We start from the raw sequence: 17,706 nt of genomic DNA, 5'->3' as shown, positions 1-17,706 counted from the left end.
TTGTCGGTTTGGTGTGGAAGCCAGTGTTGGATAACACCCCACATCAAACAGCTGTGGGAAAAATCAATTCTGCAACTCCCTCGTCGTCTGTGCATTTTTTAGAGCTTCGCGAGAAAACCCAGAAAAAATGTCCTCCAACGGCGACTGCTTTGTTGTCCTGCCTGCCAATTGTGCCGATGGATCTCTGATAATTGGTCGCAACGCGGAGGACCCCGAATCCCTGGGAGTTTCCTCGGAAGTTTGCTTTTATGATGTCAGCGAAGTGCTGGAGGGGAAGGTAAAAGAGGCTGAGACTCGAAACCGTGGCTCGATCAAATGACTCACCACTTTTCCAATTTGTAGACTGATGGCGGTGCGTCTGCCGAACCAAGTGGCGATGCCTTGCGTGTCATATTGCAAAAACCGCAGCCAGGCCTTTGGGGGGGCGATTTTGGGGCCAATGAACGGAGTGTCGCTGTGGGCTTAACCTGGACTTCAGGTGAAACGGAGGCGAAGGACAGTGACTGTCTGCTTGGAACTGATATTGTGCGGTAGGTAAATTATTTTTTCGACTATATTTAATTTTAATAACTTTTTGTTTCTTTTCCAGCTTGACTCTTGCGGTGGCCATCGATGTAGACGCTGCCGTGGATCGCATTGGAGCTTTAGTAGCCAGTCATGGCAATGATACCTCAAAGTTGAACTTCATTGTTTGTGATTCCAGTGCCGCCTGGTTGGTCAGTTGCTCCGGAAAAGTTTGGGCTGCCGAGAAAGTAGAGGCGAGTTTCTTGCGGCTGCCCATTGGGGGATTGGCGGTTACCACAGGCTCTAATAAAACTAGCGAAGGATTGGAGGCAGCTTCTAGTTTTGCAGCCGCCCACGATGCAGAGGCTAAATCGCCAGCTGAAGAGTGGAGTGGTCCTAAGCCGGCTGGTGATGGTAGCTACACCCAGCACGACATGTTCGAGACACTGCGTGCCGCCAGCCAAGCGAGTAGCTCACGAGCGGCCAGCGTTTCTGTTCTGTCGGGTAAAGGAATCTCGTGTCACTGGTTTACAGGAACGCCCAATGCCGCCGAGTCTGTGTTCAAGCCGTTCGTATTCGCGCCCAAGCCACGCATCTCGCCGTTGACCCAAGTCCAGGCGGAAGCAGAGTTGACCCTGCTGCATAAGCTACACTCGCAACGAAAGCCGGCGGCCTTGGAGCATTTGCGCAGCTTGGAAAAATCTTGCGTGGACGAACTTAATAACTACTTCTCGCTGCAGGATCATGCCAGCGAGGAGCTGGACGAACTGCTCAAGGACTGTGTCGAGGCGGAGGTCAAGTTCTATCGTTAGATGAACGAAAACTATTCATATTTATTATTCAAAAACTAGCTTGCAAGCTCTATTGGGCTTTGGAATTTGACTTGAGCATTACCAAAAAAGGCAACCATTTTCTCGTGCAATTTTCGAAAGATTTTATTTCCATTTAGTTTTTATGCTTTTGCGTGATATTTAAAATATTATTTATTATTCTCCCTATCTCAGTGGGTAATCTCTGACTTGATTTTAAAGTATTATTAGGTGACATTCCAGGCTTATGTTAGTTAACGATTTACACAATTGCATTAAAATATATACGAATACATACATAAATATACCTTATATATGCCTCTCAAAATAAAGCGCATAAAATCTGCATTTATACGAAAAAGTAAAGAAATACGTGTTTGGACTTATTGTGGAGTTAAGTAAGTACTACTTTGGAAACAAAGGTAAAATGATCCAGGCACTTCGAAGCATGCAGTTTAAAATAAGGGTTTCAATAGGATTAAACTATCTGCCAATTGACTTAGTGACTTTATTCCTAATATTATTCAACTATAATTAAAATAAAACCCATTCATCCAAATCTTAGACGGACTCGACAACCAAATTTGTCTTAAAAATAGTATTCTCATTGTGCAGGGCCTCCAGTTTGGTGATTTCGAATGCCTGATAGATCTCGCGAAAGTCCATAATATTGCGTGGATCACTTTCCATCCAAAAGCGGTCGAATTCAAAGAACAAGTAGCAGTACAGCTTGTGGAAGTCCTCCACTGTGCTAAAGTCTTGTTTGTGCTGCACCACCTGGTTGTAGAAGTGCGTCTTGGCGGCTCCGGTTTTAACCAGATTAAAGGCCATCGATGTGAGGTTGATGCCCACGATGGCGTACGTGTAGCCCAGAGTGGGATGCAGCGAATGCAGGAGAACATGCTTGGCGGCATCGTTGTAGGCCGTGGCAAAGTAGAGAAGGTTCTCTAAGCCCAGCATGCCCATACCCCGGAAGTCTGTCTTGGGGTCGTCGCCTTGAAATCCGATATCCTGCCACTGTTTGCTCACCCGTCCAGTAAGCGGGGTGTCGGGCATCAGAAGCTGCCACAACCTTAGCAACTTATGCTCGTGATCCAAGTTGTCTGAGTCGTATCGCTCCGCCCGCAGTTGCTCCACTTGATGCATTAGCCGCCGGTAGCCCCATATGCTGGTAACGCAGCTTCCAAACAGCCTGGCGAAGTCAGGATGCACATTGCTTTTAATGCGTTTTGCCTGCATAACAACCCGTGCCGCACGAGGAGCTGGACATTTTGAAATTAAAGTACATTAAAGAAGTGTTTTTATCAGAATGAGAACATTGTGGACTCACCAAACTCCATCAATTCCCGGTTGTCCACGTAGGGCGCCGCCTCATCAAGGTCAAGTACGAGGCGTCTTATTTGGGGCGTCTTTGACAAAGTCAAGGACCTTTCCACCTGGCTGGTTCGGCTGGCTCCTGCCCGGGCTCCATAGCAGATCCTCTGAAGCTCGGATAGACGGGTGAAGGCGTGCAGGAACCACTTGATGAATGGCCTTATGTAGCCAAATATTAGCGGCAGTATTCTGTCAAGTAAAAACATTTTGATTGGGCAAGTCGTTTAGCTTCCTCGGTGGAGATATCCTTTGTTTGGCCCACTACTGGATCCGTTGCCAGGGCAACGTAACAATTGTTTTGATCACAGCCTTTTTATTATTTTTCAAATGATAGGATGTATGAGGTGGACCTTAGTAATTGAGGCACAGAGACTGAGAAAATATCGATATTTCGATAAGTTTAAGGCGCCATCTGTGGGAGAAAAATTCATGGCATAAATTTTAATACAATAAACGGTCACATCTTAAGCTTCACAAAATTGTAAACAATAATAAACAAAACTTTAAAAAAATACTTTAAAATTTTACAAAAATCTTTAAAAACAAGGGAAATATCCTTAAAAACATTTATTTATTCAATTAAAATTTAAATACATAAAACCTCAGACAATGGAATAAAAAACCTGCATACCACTCATCAATGAAGTAATTAGTTCCGATTTGAAGACTCTTGAGAAATGATTGCTAAAATGGGTTTAATTAAAACCGGCAATGCTGTTGCGGATAATGAAGAGCCTTTTAATGCTAGAAAGGAGATTTATAGATTAAATAAACAAATGGATATGGTTCTTGATAACCAGAATAAAATGCTTAGTGTTTTGCGAAAGCTTGTCAATGAGCCTGTGGATGTGCCGATCCTTGAAACAGAAGCGGTAGAAAACGTCTCAGACTTGGAAGATAATAATACGACTCAGTGGGAGCCCCAAGAATTTCCTTTATTAAATATAGAGCAACTTCAAACTGTTGAGGATGAACTGGCTGACCAATTAAAAGCAATTTCATACGTATGTGTCGATACTTATTTTGAAATCCAACTAATTTTTAACAATTTATAGTTAAAAACCATGAAGTTAATGATGAGACCCCATGGCAAACTACGAAGTGGCGGACTTCAGAAAAACTTTACCCTCATAATTGAAATGGAGCTATTGGCGGACATGAACTACAGTGGCATCCACAATAAGATTCCTTTCCGGCAGTTTACAAAGTTCAACAACACGTTATATGGTAGTAGGAATTAATTCAAATTATATTTAAATATTAAAACCATTCATTTTCTTTCAGAGGCTTTGAAAGGGGAGAGATATCTTAAGAATGATTATATCGCAGATATAAGACAAGCGTTCCGTATCTGCAAAAATCGAAGAAATAAATACGCCTGTAATGCTCGCAAGAAAATTAGGGAAGCAAACGCCAACGCAGAAACTGAAGTTAAATTTGAGGAGATTATGTACTCGACTTCAACTTTTAGTTCGTAATATACATAATTGTAATTTTATAATATTTTAAAGTTTTTAAATTATTTTATTTTAGTTTTTCGGTTAAGAAAGTCAAATATATATAGTCAACTATTTATAAATAGCTACGTTTTAAAATATACTTGTGGATTAACGAATATTGTTAACACAACTCGCGTGCCGAAGCGATTAGATAAATAGAATTGGTTCGGTGCCAAAGCTTCGGCTAAGTCCGACATTTGAGTATACACATGTTGCCTAGTCGTAAACCTGTATCGCTCAGTAATAGACCGACACTTGACGCAGTTGTTTCTATATTTTGTTCCCTGCTTGACCGATAAGAAATCTATAATGCGGCAGCAAAATGGAAGAGTCTGGGGAACGCTCCATGAAGGTATGTAGCTTGAATACATGTGAGAGTATGTTTTTTATGGTTTTGCAATGTTAATTGTACTTTCTTTGTGCCCAAACTATCAGGAAAATTTGAAGTGCGTAGTGTCACACAGTCCGATTTGGAAGAAGCTCTAGATGTAAGTAAAAAAAGCACACTCGTTATATAGGTGTTCTTCCTACCTAGTTTATCATTCGAGCTTAAAACTTGTCAATCTAATTTAAATCTGCAAAGTAAATAAATTCTCTTGGAAGTAGCTGCTCCCAAAGCACAAAACTATATTTGTGTCTTCAAACTAACGTGGCGTCGGTGGTGTAATGGTTAGCATAGTTGCCTTCCAAGCAGTTGACCCGGGTTCGATTCCCGGCCGACGCAGTTCGCTTTTTTGCAATTTTTTATTTAATTTTTTTTTATTAATTATTGTTTTAGGTTCTGGATGGTTCATTTTTTATAAATGAATCGGTGTGCGTTGCTTGCGAAATTAATTTGCCACAAAATGTTCAAGCCAGACAAGAGCTGCGTGAACTATGCAAAATAACAGCCTTAGATGGAGTCTCTTTGCTGGTCAAGGAGGTAGAAACTGGACGCGTAGTGGCTGTATCGTTTAACAAGATCCAAGTAAGTTATATAAGATTTCGTAGTTTTCCTTTTAATGAATCTGAAATTTTTTATAGTTCTCCCCACCGCCAGGCGAAGACCACTTCTTTTTGAAATTCCGCAATGAGAGCGCCAAAAGTCCGCAAGCCAAGCGCCTGATGAACTTTATGATTGAAGTTGACGAAAAGGTCGATGTTTGTGCCATGTACAACATGGATTGCTTCTGCGAACTAATGTTTCTAGCCACCTTGCCCAGCCACGAGCGACTGGGTCTTGGACGATCCTTATCCAAGTTTACCATAGAACTTACTCAGGAGCTTGCTAACGGAAAGGGCCTGGAGGATATAGACGAAAAACTACGATCTCTACGACCGGCAGCTGTTACCGCACTTTGGACTTCCAGTTTCTCCCAAAAGGTTGGAAAAGCTACTGACTTTAAGGTCATAAACACGGTTCCGTATTCGGATTTTGAATTTAATGGCAAGCGTTTCGATGAGCGAATTAATCCTTTGCACAAATTCTGCCAACATGTTGTATATAAATTTTAAATCGAAAAATGAAAGAAATAAAGTTTTGTAAATAAAATTAAATACAAAATAGCAAAAAAGTTGGTTGTGCGTCGGCCGGGAATCGAACCCGGGTCAACTGCTTGGAAGGCAACTATGCTAACCATTACACCACCGACGCCATGTCTGGTTGCACATACTGGTTTATACTTGAGCATTAGACAGTGAAGCATTGGACAAAATTTTCAAATGTGTTGTGGGCACACTGAAAGTGGCGCGTAAATTTGAAATATTGAAAGAAATAAATAATTACATAGTTTTTTTTGCAAATGTGCCTAAATTATAGTTAATTTTAACCAATAAGTAATATTAAAAAGTCGTATTAGCTTATATTCCAAAGTAAAATGTTACCATTATTTTCGAAGCTTAAATAATTAAAATTACACTATTTAATAGCCATGTCGGGTATGTTAGAGACTTCGAATATAGTGACAAGTCTAATTAAGTTCGTTTGTTTGATGATGAAGGACTGCACACCCATTTTAGAAGGTGAATTCGAAATACTTCGAGTGACTCCAGATTTGTATGATGACGTTGAAGAGGTAGGCATTGTAAATAAAATAAGTTTATTATTTTCCTAGTTATTTTTTTCAGCTATTGACAAGGATTTCATTGGAGGAGGAATTCGGATGCCTTGCTACCAGGCTTAAGGAATCTTCCTTGGCCGTGAGTGAGTTTCGCACATTAATTCGGCACATCCTTACCCTGGGCGTATCCTTTGCCATAAGGCATGTGAAAAGTGGAAGTATTGTGGCCGCCATTGCCAGCCTGGTATACGTAAGTTATATGGAAATTTTTATATTATATTTATTTATAAAAAAATCTTCAACCTAGATAGAATCCAAGAGCGGATAGCTCCTATGATAATCTGGAAACAAAGTTTAGGAGTCCCAATATGCTGAGTTATATCAGATTATTTGATGCTGTCGATGAGAGTTGCAATCTCAAGGTGGGTATGGAGAGCTGGATGGAGGTGGAGTATATGGTGACCTTGCCGGAATTCAGATGTCGAGGTTTGGCATACTATTTGTGCCGGCATACCATTGATTTTGGAAAGCTCATGGCTCATGGAAAACTACCATCGGATGTGTTCCTAAAACTGCCGGAGGAGATGCAAATTGAAAGACCTGAGGCTATTACCACAATAGCCACATCTCTTACCTCCCAAAAATGTGGCATTAAGCTGGGAATGCAGGTGGCCCACAGGTGGCACATTACGGAACTACAATCTCTGGGTGTTACCATTATAGATCCAATGGAGGGATTGGAATACGCGGAGCTGCATGTTATGAGACTTTAATTAATTAAATGCTAATACACATTTTTATTCATTTAAAACTGCTGATAAATATATTGTATTATGATAAACGCTAGATTTGGCTTAAATAATTCAAAACAGATTTATAGTTATGATTGAATAACTTTTCCAACCGTTCCAAAAAGTTTAAATCCAGTTCTGGGCTCACCCCTTCTAAAAAATCTATCCTCATTGTTGATTTCAATTTTAGCACTTTCAAAAAAAAAAAAAAAAAACTTCAAATGAGATTAAAATTTACACTCACACACACACATCCAATCCGGCAATCCTGTACTCTTTGAGGCATAAACTCGAGAGGATTTCCCCGACGTATCCCTAATGCCCGGTGTCAACACAGTGAATGAAAAGGACGAGGGTTTCGGACGAGCAGTGTGATAAGCATTTCGATCCTACTTTGCCTCTACCTCAACAATGCACTGGGGTTTTTAATTAGAATCCGAATAACAAAAAATGAAAAGTACTTTGCCAAAAGAGCAGGGGGTTAGGGTGAGGGTGAGGCAGATATCCTTGCGGCAGGGCAATTGCGTGTAATGATATCGGAGTGCATACAGGACGTTATGTATATATGGTATAGGGTTGTCTGTCAAAGAGGCGGTTACGCTTGATTGTGTTCTATGACGTGTGCATAATTCCTCGGTTGCAGGCTAATTTTAGAGTATACATTTTAGACTTGGTGGGAGTTATTAAGGGTCAAAGCCACACCACAAAAATAAAAATAACTAAAAAGATTATGGTTATTTTTACAAGACCCTCCAAGCCTTCTACTAACTTACAAGGTTTTTTGTTTGTTTTTAATTCAAAGAATTTATGGTAAGGATTCGAAATAAGGTTATGGAGGATATAATACTATGTTATAGTATATATGTATGTTCTAGTTCTAGTACCTTTTTATCAAGGTATGTAATACTTTGTTCCCACCATTATATTTCACGATGTCCATACATGATTAATATAAAAGTTACTATGGTTGCTTAGAATATTAAATGATCAAATATATGATTAGAATCAAGGCAAAATGTGTCCTATTTTAGGATTTCCATTCAGGACTATTTCCAAAGCTTTCAGGAAACAAATTGCCGCTGCAAGACAACTTGATAAAATTGAAAACTAATTTGTTTATACAGCTGCATAAAACGAGCAGCGCCGGCAACGATAACAACTCCCAGAAACAAAGGATACAAGAGGAGGGACTGCGGTACGAGGAAGGCTCCTGGCAGAGGCTAAACAATTTGTTTATCATGGTAGCCTTAGTGAGGTTGTCTGATGATGAGGCAACACACACACACAGATACTCAGGATAGGCACAGGAAAAAGGACAACAAACAAACAGAGGTCGGGTGCGGCGCAGGATGAGTTGAGCCCATCACCATATCAAGGGTGAGGCAAAAAAGAGGGGGTGCATTCAGAGAAATATTAAGAGTCTTATAAAAATACTGAACAAGTATCTTCTAAGAAAAAATAGAAAAAAAAAAATTTTACTATCGTATTTAATAATAATAGAATATTAAAGTATTTCATTATCAAAAAGACTCATTTGTAGATCTTTAGATATTTATGTATATTTTCCAATAAAAGCCTTGTATACCATTGTTTTCCCATTTTTTCATTTAATTGCTATTTTCTATTCTATTGCTATTCTATTTCCATTTTTTTCAAGTGTAGCATATTTTGACACCCCTGTCATTGGTGCGCCCCGTAAAATATGCAGCAAATACTGCAAGCGCCTCTTAATGGAGTTGTAGTCAAAAACACAGCAAAGACAAAGGACATGGCAGTGGCAGGAGGAAAAAAGGAAATCCCAGACTGTGCAAATATTTGAACAGTCCTTAGCTAATGCTTAAAAATTATGCTGGTTGACAAATTCCACCGAGTCTTCCAACTCAACAAAAAACTATTCTGGTATTTATTTTTTATCATGTTTGCTGAGCTCGGCTTGGTTGAAACAAATCATTAATTAGACTTAGAAGTGCTACAAAGTAATCCACATGGTGGCAAACGAAACAAAATAATTATTTCAACACATCAGCGTGGAACCTTTGCAGCTGGCATGCTGCCCCTTCCACCAATTAACCGATTTCTGTGCAACAAACCCCCAACCCCGTACACGGATCGAAACACTTGTCTACATCAAATCATCAACACCTTCCATTGTCAAGCACTTGGGCAATAATTCCGCTTAAACAGATAAACGAGAGACCGATTCGAAAAACAATTGAATGAGTTTTTAGTGTGAATTGTAGAGCATGGCCCGGGCGTACCCCTAACCCACCCCATACAGTGGGTAAAGCTTATTAAGCTTATTTCCACCCCAACTTTTCAGCTGGCATTTTCCGATTGGTGGATGCCTTGGCTCCGCCCCTTTGGCTGTACCTTTTGATGTAGCACCGCCATTGATAGACAAAACACACATCTGTATGATATAAAACCACCCTTCGCCAAAAACTTCTTATCAGACAAGTCCTGCGATAGTTTCAGGACCAGGGTACAGGCATTCGCTTTCCGGCAGTCCCTGAGTTTGCAACACAACGCGGTGTTCGGTTCTGTCTATAAAAAAAAAATATTGTTTATAAAGTTAGCAATATTACAGCTATTGTTAATAGTGTCAAAGTTCCGGATAGTTTAGTGATAAAAAATTATGTGCAATTGGAAAATATTTTAAGTTTTATGATACTGATTACGAATAGAAAAGTGTGTTCTCTTGGATTTTGGCGGAAATTTAAAGGATTATTGGATATTTCTAAAAGTTTCAAGAAAAGGTAAGCCATATATTATTATTCAAAATCACAATATATCAATAAATATCGGCTAAATATAAAAATGACTGAAATTGATTTATTAAATTTTCATGATAGTTTATTTGAATTATTTTAAATAAACTTAAATGTTTCAAATGATTTTTGGTGATAAGCCATTTTCATTATACTATAATGATTATATGACTATTTATTTTAATTGGGTTATTAGTGTTATTGATTTTAATATATTTAAATATATAGATTTTAATAGTTATTGGAAAAAGTTTTGACTCACAAGTCCCTTAATGTTCAATTTACTATTCAATAGAATGGTTGTATTGTTATATCCTACACTTAATGTTACCCTATGGCTTTATCAATCATAAATATGTAAATACTATTCCGATATTCACAACCTGATTGTAAATCAATCCTTATCTAATCGAAATAGTGTCCAACATGTTTATTATCAGTAATCCAACAACTGAACAAGTACAAAAAAAAGACTGATAAAATCGTTAACACTTCCATTATGCTATATCCAATTTCAGGAGCAAAAGTCAAAGACCGACGACACGCGTTGCACTTGTCTGATTTTGTACTTCCCCTAGCCGGAATCCCAAAGTTTGCGGCACGTGCTGGTCACGCGTCGCCAATTAGGAAATCGGAAGTGTTAGCTTTACCGTTATGCACTTAGCTGGCAATTAGCAACAGATTTACAAGTCGCGAAAATCGGAACTGTGTGATAATGTTTTCAATGGATAACTTTGACTTGGAGGCCACTATGGCGCGCCACTTTTTCGAGGGCTCCCAGGCCACCAATGCCTCCACCTCCAGTTCCGAGTACTTCTTTGGGGATGAACACAGCTCGGAAAGCGATGACGAGGACGATGCCTATAGCAGTGGCTTCAATAGCGATCAGGAGAACAATGAAAAGACGTAAGATTTGATTTTATATTGTCTGATTTCTATTTTAACAAACATTGAAAATATTATCCTTATTTAGCCGGCGTAGTCACAAGCCGAGGCGCTTGAAGTGCGCCTCCCAAATGGCCCAGCAACGGCAGGCGGCCAATCTCCGAGAGCGTCGGCGGATGCAGAGCATCAATGAGGCCTTTGAGGGCCTACGAACCCATATTCCCACACTACCCTATGAAAAGCGACTCAGCAAGGTATATTTTATGTTAATGATAGTAAATAATTTAATGTTTAAGTTATGGGCTACAAATTTCCCAGAAATTATTTTTACAAGGAAATTGAAAATCTTAAAATAGAAAAAAGTAAAAACCTTTGTTTTTGAAATAAATATTTAAAATTTCAACTGCCCTTCATAACCCAGTAAATTTTTAATATCTTCAGGTCGACACACTCAAGCTGGCCATTAGCTATATAACCTTCCTGAGCGAAATGGTTAAGAAGGACAAAAACGGCAACGAACCTGGACTGAGCTTGCAGCGAAATTACCAGAAGGAACCGCCCAAGAAAATCATCCTCAAGGATCGCAGTGAGTTGTCAATCAATCAAATGCCATCTATTATTCTATTACATGTGTAGGTAGTAAGTGGGCGGACGGTCAGCGGGTCCGTGGAATACATTTAATAACATAATTCATCAGGGGCAGTAACCTTATTCAAAGGCCATCCGTGGTTTGGAAGAATATATCCGATTCAGGGGGGATGCTGAGCTGCATCCTGCCATCGGTTCGGGGTCTGTTGTGCCGGGCTAAGTGTAACTAATTAGAATTTTCACACTTCTAGCCCGGTGGCTTAGTTGGGTTCGCATTGCGGGCTTTGCGTGACTGCCAGTCAAGCAAATTGTTTTGCTCATTGCCGTCGCATCGATCACCGTGGATGCGGATGTGAATGTGGCATGGCTGGGTTTTCACAAGTTTCCCTGGGATACAATGGTGCTGGATTAGGGGTTCCGTGTGCCAGCTCATAAAAGTTGCTTTGGTCACGGTTTTTTGGTTAATAATTTTCCTATTCAAAATGTATGACACTGCAGCCTGCAACGAGTTCCCTCGATTTGCAAGGGGATCTTATTCAAAAGCATCTGCATAACTAATATTCTGGGTATTCCAGGGTGTTGATTTTGAAGTTACGCGAATTGGTACCCCTTTACCCTTCTCGATTGAGTGTTATGTATGGTCCTTAAAAAATTTCCACAAATTTTTTTTTTTACCATTTTTATTCATGTGTGTCAAAACACTCATTTCGGTTTGGTTATAAGTTGGATTGGAACTTGTTTTTTTTTATAAAAAAAATATATTTTAGCTGAGTAAACTTCCTCGAGATTTACAGCTTTGGGAATTAAAATTAAATGTATATGTAACAAGGATTGTTTATGGCTTTTTCCCTTATTCCCTTAATTATTCCCAAAATAATTATAAAATAGGGAAAATGCATGAATACACAGAATTGCCCCCCAAAAAGGCTATATCTTTGTCAATAATCATCCGATGCAAGAGCGGAATACCTTAAACGATTTGTAGATGGATTCTCCACGAATCTGCAACAAAATCTACAAACAAAATATTTTTAAAATTTTTTCTCAAATTTTCCGAGGGACTCCCTTCAAAAATGGGGAAAATGCATGAATCAACAGAATGGCCCCCCGAAAAGGCTATATCTTTGTCAATAATCATCCGATTCAGAAGCGGAATACCTTAAACGATTTGTAGATGGATTCTTCACGAATCTGCATCAAAATCTACAAACAAAATATTTTTCAAATTTTTTCTCAAATTTTCTGAGGGACTCCCTTCAAAAATGTGGAAAATACATGAATCAACAGAATGGCCCCCGAAAAGGCTATATCTTTGTCAATAATCATCCGATTCAGGAGCGGAATACCTTAAACGATTTGTAGATGGATTCTCCACGAATCTGCATCAAAATCTACAAACAAAATATTTTTCAAATTTTTTCTCAAATTTTCCGAGGAACTCCCTTCAAAAATGGGGAAAATGCATGAATCAACAGAATGGCCCCCCGAAAAGGCTATATCTTTGTCAATAATCATCCGATTCAGAAGCGGAATACCTTAAACGATTTGTAGATGGATTCTCCACGAATCTGCATCAAAATCTACAAACAAAATATTTTTCAAATTTTTTCTCAAATTTTGTGAGGGACTCCCTTCAAAAATGGGGAAAATGCACAAATCAACAGAATGGCCACCCGAAAAGGCTATATCTTTGTCAATATTCATCGGATTCAAAAGCGGAATACCTTAAACGATTTGTAGATGGATTCTCCATGAATCTGCATCAAAATCTACAAACAAAATATTTTTCAAATTTTTTCTCAAATTTTCGGAGGGACTCCCTACAAAAATGGGGAAAATGCGTGAATCAACAGAATGGCCTCCCGAAAAGGCTATATCTTTGTCAATAATCATCGGATTCAAGAGCGGAATACCTTAAACGATTTGTAGATGGATTCTCCATTAATCTGCATCAAAATCTACAAACGAAATATTTTTCAAATTTTTTCTCAAATTTTCTGTGGGACACCCTTCAAAAATGGGGAAAATGCATGAATCAACAGAACGGCCCCCAGAAAAGGCTATATCTTTGTCAATAATCATCGGATTCAGGAGCGGAATACCTTAAACGATTTGTATATGGATTCTCCTTGAATCTGCATCAAAATCTACAAACAAAATATGTTTCAAATTTTTTCTCAAATTTTTGGAGGGACTCCCTACAAAAATGGGGAAAATGCGTGGATCAACAGAATGGCCTCCCGAAAAGGCTATATCTTTGTCAATAATCATCGGATTCAGGAGCGGAATACCTTAAACGATTTGTAGATGGATTCTGCATGAATCTGCATCAAAATTAACAAACAAAATATTTTTCAAATTTTTTCTAAAATTTTCTGAGTGCCTCCCTTAAAAAATGGGGAAAATGCATGAATCAACAGAATGGCCCCCCCGAAAAGGCTATATCTTTGTCAATAATCATCCGATTCAGGAGCGGAATACCTTAAACGATTTGTAGATGGATTCTTCATGAATCTGCATCAAAATCTACAAACAAAATATTTTTCAAATTTTTTCTCAAATTTTCTGAGGGACACCCTTCAAAAATGGGGAAAATGCATGGATCAACAGAATGGCCCCCCGAAAAGGCTATATCTTTGTCAATAATCATCCGATTCAGGAGCGGAATACCTTAAACGATTTGTAGATGGATTCTCCATGAATCTGCATCAAAATCTACAAACAAAATATTTTTCAAATTTTTTCTCAAATTTTCTGAGGGAAACCCTTCAAAAATGGGGAAAATGGATGAATCAACAGAATGGCCCCCCGAAAAGGCTATATCTTTGTCAATAATCATCGGATTCAAGAGCGGAATACCTTAAACGATTTGTAGATGGATTCTCCATGAATCTGCATCAAAATCTACAAACAAAATATTTTTCAAATTTTTTCTCAAATTTTCTGAGGGACTCCCTTAAAAAATGGGGAAAATGCGTGGATCAACAGAATGGCCTCCCGAAAAGGCTATATCTTTGTCAATAATCATCGGATTCAGGAGCGGAATACCTTAAACGATTTGTAGATGGATTCTCCATGAATCTGCATCAAAATCTACAAACAAAATATTTTTCAAATTTTTTCTCAAATTTTCTGAGGGACTCCCTTAAAAAATGGGGAAAATGCGTGGATCAACAGAATGGCCTCCCGAAAAGGCTATATCTTTGTCAATAATCATCGGATTCAGGAGCGGAATACCTTAAACGATTTGTAGATGGATTCTCCATGAATCTGCATCAAAATCTACAAACAAAATATTTTTCAAATTTTTTCTCAAATTTTCTGAGGGAATCCCTTCAAAAATGGGGAAAATGGATGAATCAACAGAATGGCCCCCCGAAAAGGCTATATCTTTGTCAATAATCATCGGATTCAAGAGCGGAATACCTTAAACGATTTGTAGATGGATTCTCCATGAATCTGCATCAAAATCTACAAACAAAATATTTTTCAAATTTTTTCTCAAATTTTCTGAGGGACTCCCTTAAAAAATGGGGAAAATGCGTGGATCAACAGAATGGCCTCCCGAAAAGGCTATATCTTTGTCAATAATCATCGGATTCAGGAGCGGAATACCTTAAACGATTTGTAGATGGATTCTCCATGAATCTGCATCAAAATCTACAAACAAAATATTTTTCCAATTTTTTCTCAAATTTTCTGAGGGACCCTCTTTTAAAATGGGGAAAATGCATGGATCAACAGAATGGCCCAAAGATTTAGATTTAAAATCAACGAAAAAATAGTTTTTTATTAAATTTTTTTTTTGCTTTGATGGTGCTTCTGCAGAAGATAGATTTTTGTTCTTGTTAGTGTAAAATTTAGATTGATTTTGTTTATAATTACCCTCTTTTTGGAATCGTTTATCAGTCCAGTCGATAAAATGAACATGCAAGCTTAGATACAAAGTATATTTTTGCCCGATAAAAAGCCCATATGCATGCACCTTGCTCGGTTCCCTTGCCTGGGCCCAAACAATGGCGAGGGTGGGCGGAGGTGGTGGGTGGGAGCCGAACAAAATAGTAACAATAACAGAAACAACAACACACAGCCAATCGACATAATCATAGCGTGAGAAATTCGTTACACTCGAGCAGATGGCTGCTGTCGCTGTTGCCGCTTAAAGGCCAAAATGGAACGGAATGGCATGAAAGGCGAGCGACCTGGTCGAAAGGGGCCAAGTGAGAGGAGATGGCCCAAGCTGATGGGAAAAGCGTTTTCATGCTTAACGGGCATTAAAAATGTTTCTGCAAAAACAAAAATACAACCAAATACATATCGACGCTCTTGCAAAAAGTAAAACGAAAGTTTTTCTTGGAGCCGGAGAGTCCCCACAAGGATGAGGCACGCGCCTGGCATATGTTCACACCAACTTGCCAGACAAGGATGCTGTGCCGCAGCACATCCGAGTGGGGGTGGGGGTGTCGCATATTTGAGTAACACCCGCATCAAGCACTCGAAAACTGCCAGTCCTACAAATTGCCCGACTTGGGTGGGACGCCGGTTCTGGGTGCAAGCCGATTGGATGTAGCCAAATATGCAGAAATCGGGGTTGGAGGATACGGATTTCGGTTTGGGCTTTGGTTTTCAGTATTCGGTTTTCCGTTTTTGTTTGTCCAAGGCAAATGGCGGAGCACAGCAGGGTGGCAGCTGCAACAACAAACCGCCCAGGATCCGGGAAGAGTGCCAGGGATGAACCCTTCTATTCCAGTTTGCTTGTTTGCTTTGGTCTATGATGGACCCTGTAATGTGGCTGCTAATGGCATTTGCTCAGTTTTTCGGCAACAATTTTAATTGTTTGGGCGGCGCTTGACTTTTGATTGGAATGTGTGTGTAATTGTCTCTTAAGATACATCTTTATCTATTAAAAATCCTAAAATATATAATATACTAATTCTTATCCTATTTTTGATTTAATTCCAGCTGGCGGAGTGTCGCACTCATTGTCCTGGTACCGCAAGGGAGATCGTTATCCTGGCAGCAAGCTCTACGCCCGCACTTGGACCCCCGAGGACCCCCGGGGTCCCTTGTCGCAGCCCCAACCCCAACACTACAACAACAGCAACTCCAACCAGAATCAAAATAGCAACCAAAGCAGCGAGGACTTCAGCGGTAGTGCCGATATGTCAGATCCTGGAGCTGCGGCCAGCATCTTTGGCAGTGGCAATGGAATGTGAGGATCCCGTAGGGATAAGAAAAAAGCAAAGGATTCATTGGAAACCAAACTAGTCAAGCTTTGCTAGTCACGACATCTAACATATATTAATCAATTTAATAATTATACGAAGAAAACATGTTCTGTGGTATTTAATTGCTCTAAGTTTGCTAATATCTAAATGTTATACTTAGTGGTTTAGTTTAAATCGAATAAACATCTCAAGCAAATCAACTCGACCCAATCTGATTGCAGTTCAAACGGCCGGGGCAAAGGGAGCAATTCGAAGCTAAATTATATAGTTATCAGCACGGTAAAATATTGAACACCTGGTCCTGTTTGTCCTCGTGGCCTCGGCCTGGGTCTCGGTCTCGGCACCCTGCCTGTTGTCGATATCATTAAAAAACAGCGACAACGAATATATATTTTTTCATTTTTGGGGTGGGTGTGCACTTCAAAAAATGATTGATTTTTGAAATACAATAAATGTTTTCAAAAATTGGATTTATTAATATTGTGCATTGTGGCTTACGACTCAAAGTTTTAAATGCATTATCTTTTATAAACAATTTATATTTATAAAAAAAGCTTACTTCTGAAGGATTTCACTCTTTTTTCAGTGTACTTCACTGAAAACGGGTCAGTGCAACTAGAAAATTATTTCCGGTCTTCAGACATGCATGCACACACTTCGATCAAAGTTTTTCTGTAAAAAAAAAAAGAAAAATTATTATTTTTAATCGTTTTTATTTTTCATCAAAAGCGTGTCATTTAAAAAATCATTATGACTGTCAACCAAAGGACTGACAGCTGTTGTCCTTGTGACGCGTTTGGCTGAGTAATTTAGATGTTTATCTGCAATTAGGATTAGTCCGTGGCTCAGGGGGGTGTTTCGAGTGATGACGTGATTGAGCGTTTTGATTGTTCGAGGGCCTGGTTGATCTAACAATTCGATCATATGTAAATGAATGCCTTCTGTTGTGGTCAAAGATTTAATTAACTGAAGGCGGCAACAGCTGCAGAAGGCTATAAATCAAGGATCTTGATAACCCAGCATTTCACAATCGGCTTAATATTGGATTAGTATTTTGGAAAATCGCGTAAGCATATCTGCGTATAAAATCTTATGAAACAGGAGCTTCATGCACAGGAAACGAGAGGACCTCCCAATCTTTTTAATCTTTTCAGCTTTACAGTTAAATGTTACATTAAATTTAAGATTCCGATTAAGAATATCTAAAGCAGGCGTTTCGAT

At 39.1% G+C, this 17,706-nt stretch overlaps 6 protein-coding genes and 2 non-coding genes across 9 annotated transcripts; 6 read left to right on the top strand and 2 right to left on the bottom strand.

Moving 5' to 3' along the window:
• The first annotated feature begins 27 nt into the window (after positions 1-27).
• LOC108130681 (secernin-3) lies at positions 28-1,344 on the top strand. Its single transcript, XM_017249264.3, has 3 exons — positions 28-277; positions 343-530; positions 590-1,344. Exons 1-3 carry the CDS (start codon positions 128-130, stop codon positions 1,314-1,316), a joined length of 1,065 nt encoding a protein of 354 aa, XP_017104753.2. The 5' UTR covers positions 28-127; the 3' UTR covers positions 1,317-1,344.
• A 69-nt stretch (positions 1,345-1,413) lies between these two features.
• On the bottom strand, positions 1,414-3,044 carry LOC108130682 (ELMO domain-containing protein 2). Its single transcript, XM_017249265.3, has 2 exons — positions 2,644-3,044; positions 1,414-2,575 (listed from the first exon to the last, which is right to left on the bottom strand). The coding sequence occupies exons 1-2, from the start codon at positions 2,891-2,893 to the stop codon at positions 1,875-1,877; spliced, it is 951 nt and encodes a 316-aa protein (XP_017104754.2). The 5' UTR covers positions 2,894-3,044; the 3' UTR covers positions 1,414-1,874.
• A 106-nt stretch (positions 3,045-3,150) lies between these two features.
• On the top strand, positions 3,151-4,250 carry LOC138926722 (uncharacterized). The gene is made up of 3 exons (XM_070281820.1): positions 3,151-3,691; positions 3,743-3,914; positions 3,972-4,250. Exons 1-3 carry the CDS (start codon positions 3,365-3,367, stop codon positions 4,163-4,165), a joined length of 693 nt encoding a protein of 230 aa, XP_070137921.1. The 5' UTR covers positions 3,151-3,364; the 3' UTR covers positions 4,166-4,250.
• Positions 4,251-4,379: 129 nt separating this feature from the next.
• On the top strand, positions 4,380-5,695 carry LOC108130319 (uncharacterized). Its single transcript, XM_017248710.3, has 4 exons — positions 4,380-4,538; positions 4,622-4,674; positions 4,965-5,153; positions 5,210-5,695. The coding sequence occupies exons 1-4, from the start codon at positions 4,496-4,498 to the stop codon at positions 5,678-5,680; spliced, it is 756 nt and encodes a 251-aa protein (XP_017104199.2). The 5' UTR covers positions 4,380-4,495; the 3' UTR covers positions 5,681-5,695.
• On the top strand, positions 4,839-4,910 carry TRNAG-UCC (transfer RNA glycine (anticodon UCC)). Its single transcript has one exon. It is a non-coding gene; the product is annotated as a tRNA-Gly (tRNA).
• Positions 5,696-5,747: 52 nt separating the features above from the next.
• Positions 5,748-5,819, bottom strand: TRNAG-UCC (transfer RNA glycine (anticodon UCC)). Its single transcript has one exon. It is a non-coding gene; the product is annotated as a tRNA-Gly (tRNA).
• Positions 5,820-6,113: 294 nt separating this feature from the next.
• On the top strand, positions 6,114-7,036 carry LOC108130439 (uncharacterized). 2 transcript variants are annotated; one of them, XM_017248854.3, is made up of 3 exons: positions 6,114-6,240; positions 6,293-6,475; positions 6,537-7,036. In XM_017248854.3, exons 1-3 carry the CDS (start codon positions 6,157-6,159, stop codon positions 6,996-6,998), a joined length of 729 nt encoding a protein of 242 aa, XP_017104343.3. In that variant the 5' UTR covers positions 6,114-6,156; the 3' UTR covers positions 6,999-7,036. The 2 variants fall into 2 exon arrangements, with proteins under 2 accessions (XP_017104343.3, XP_070138065.1); XM_070281964.1 differs by having other exon boundaries at positions 6,533-6,700.
• Positions 7,037-10,306: 3,270 nt separating this feature from the next.
• Positions 10,307-16,685, top strand: Fer1 (48 related 1). The gene is made up of 4 exons (XM_043212006.1): positions 10,307-10,690; positions 10,758-10,923; positions 11,111-11,255; positions 16,220-16,685. Exons 1-4 carry the CDS (start codon positions 10,500-10,502, stop codon positions 16,471-16,473), a joined length of 756 nt encoding a protein of 251 aa, XP_043067941.1. The 5' UTR covers positions 10,307-10,499; the 3' UTR covers positions 16,474-16,685.
• Positions 16,686-17,706: the final 1,021 nt, after the last annotated feature.

This window comes from Drosophila bipectinata, chromosome 3R, assembly GCF_030179905.1.
Source record: "Drosophila bipectinata strain 14024-0381.07 chromosome 3R, DbipHiC1v2, whole genome shotgun sequence".
In the NCBI taxonomy this organism is placed as follows: domain Eukaryota; kingdom Metazoa; phylum Arthropoda; class Insecta; order Diptera; family Drosophilidae; genus Drosophila; species Drosophila bipectinata.
The sequence above is the reverse complement of the archived record's forward strand: the minus strand, read 5'-3'. Positions and strand labels throughout refer to the sequence as shown.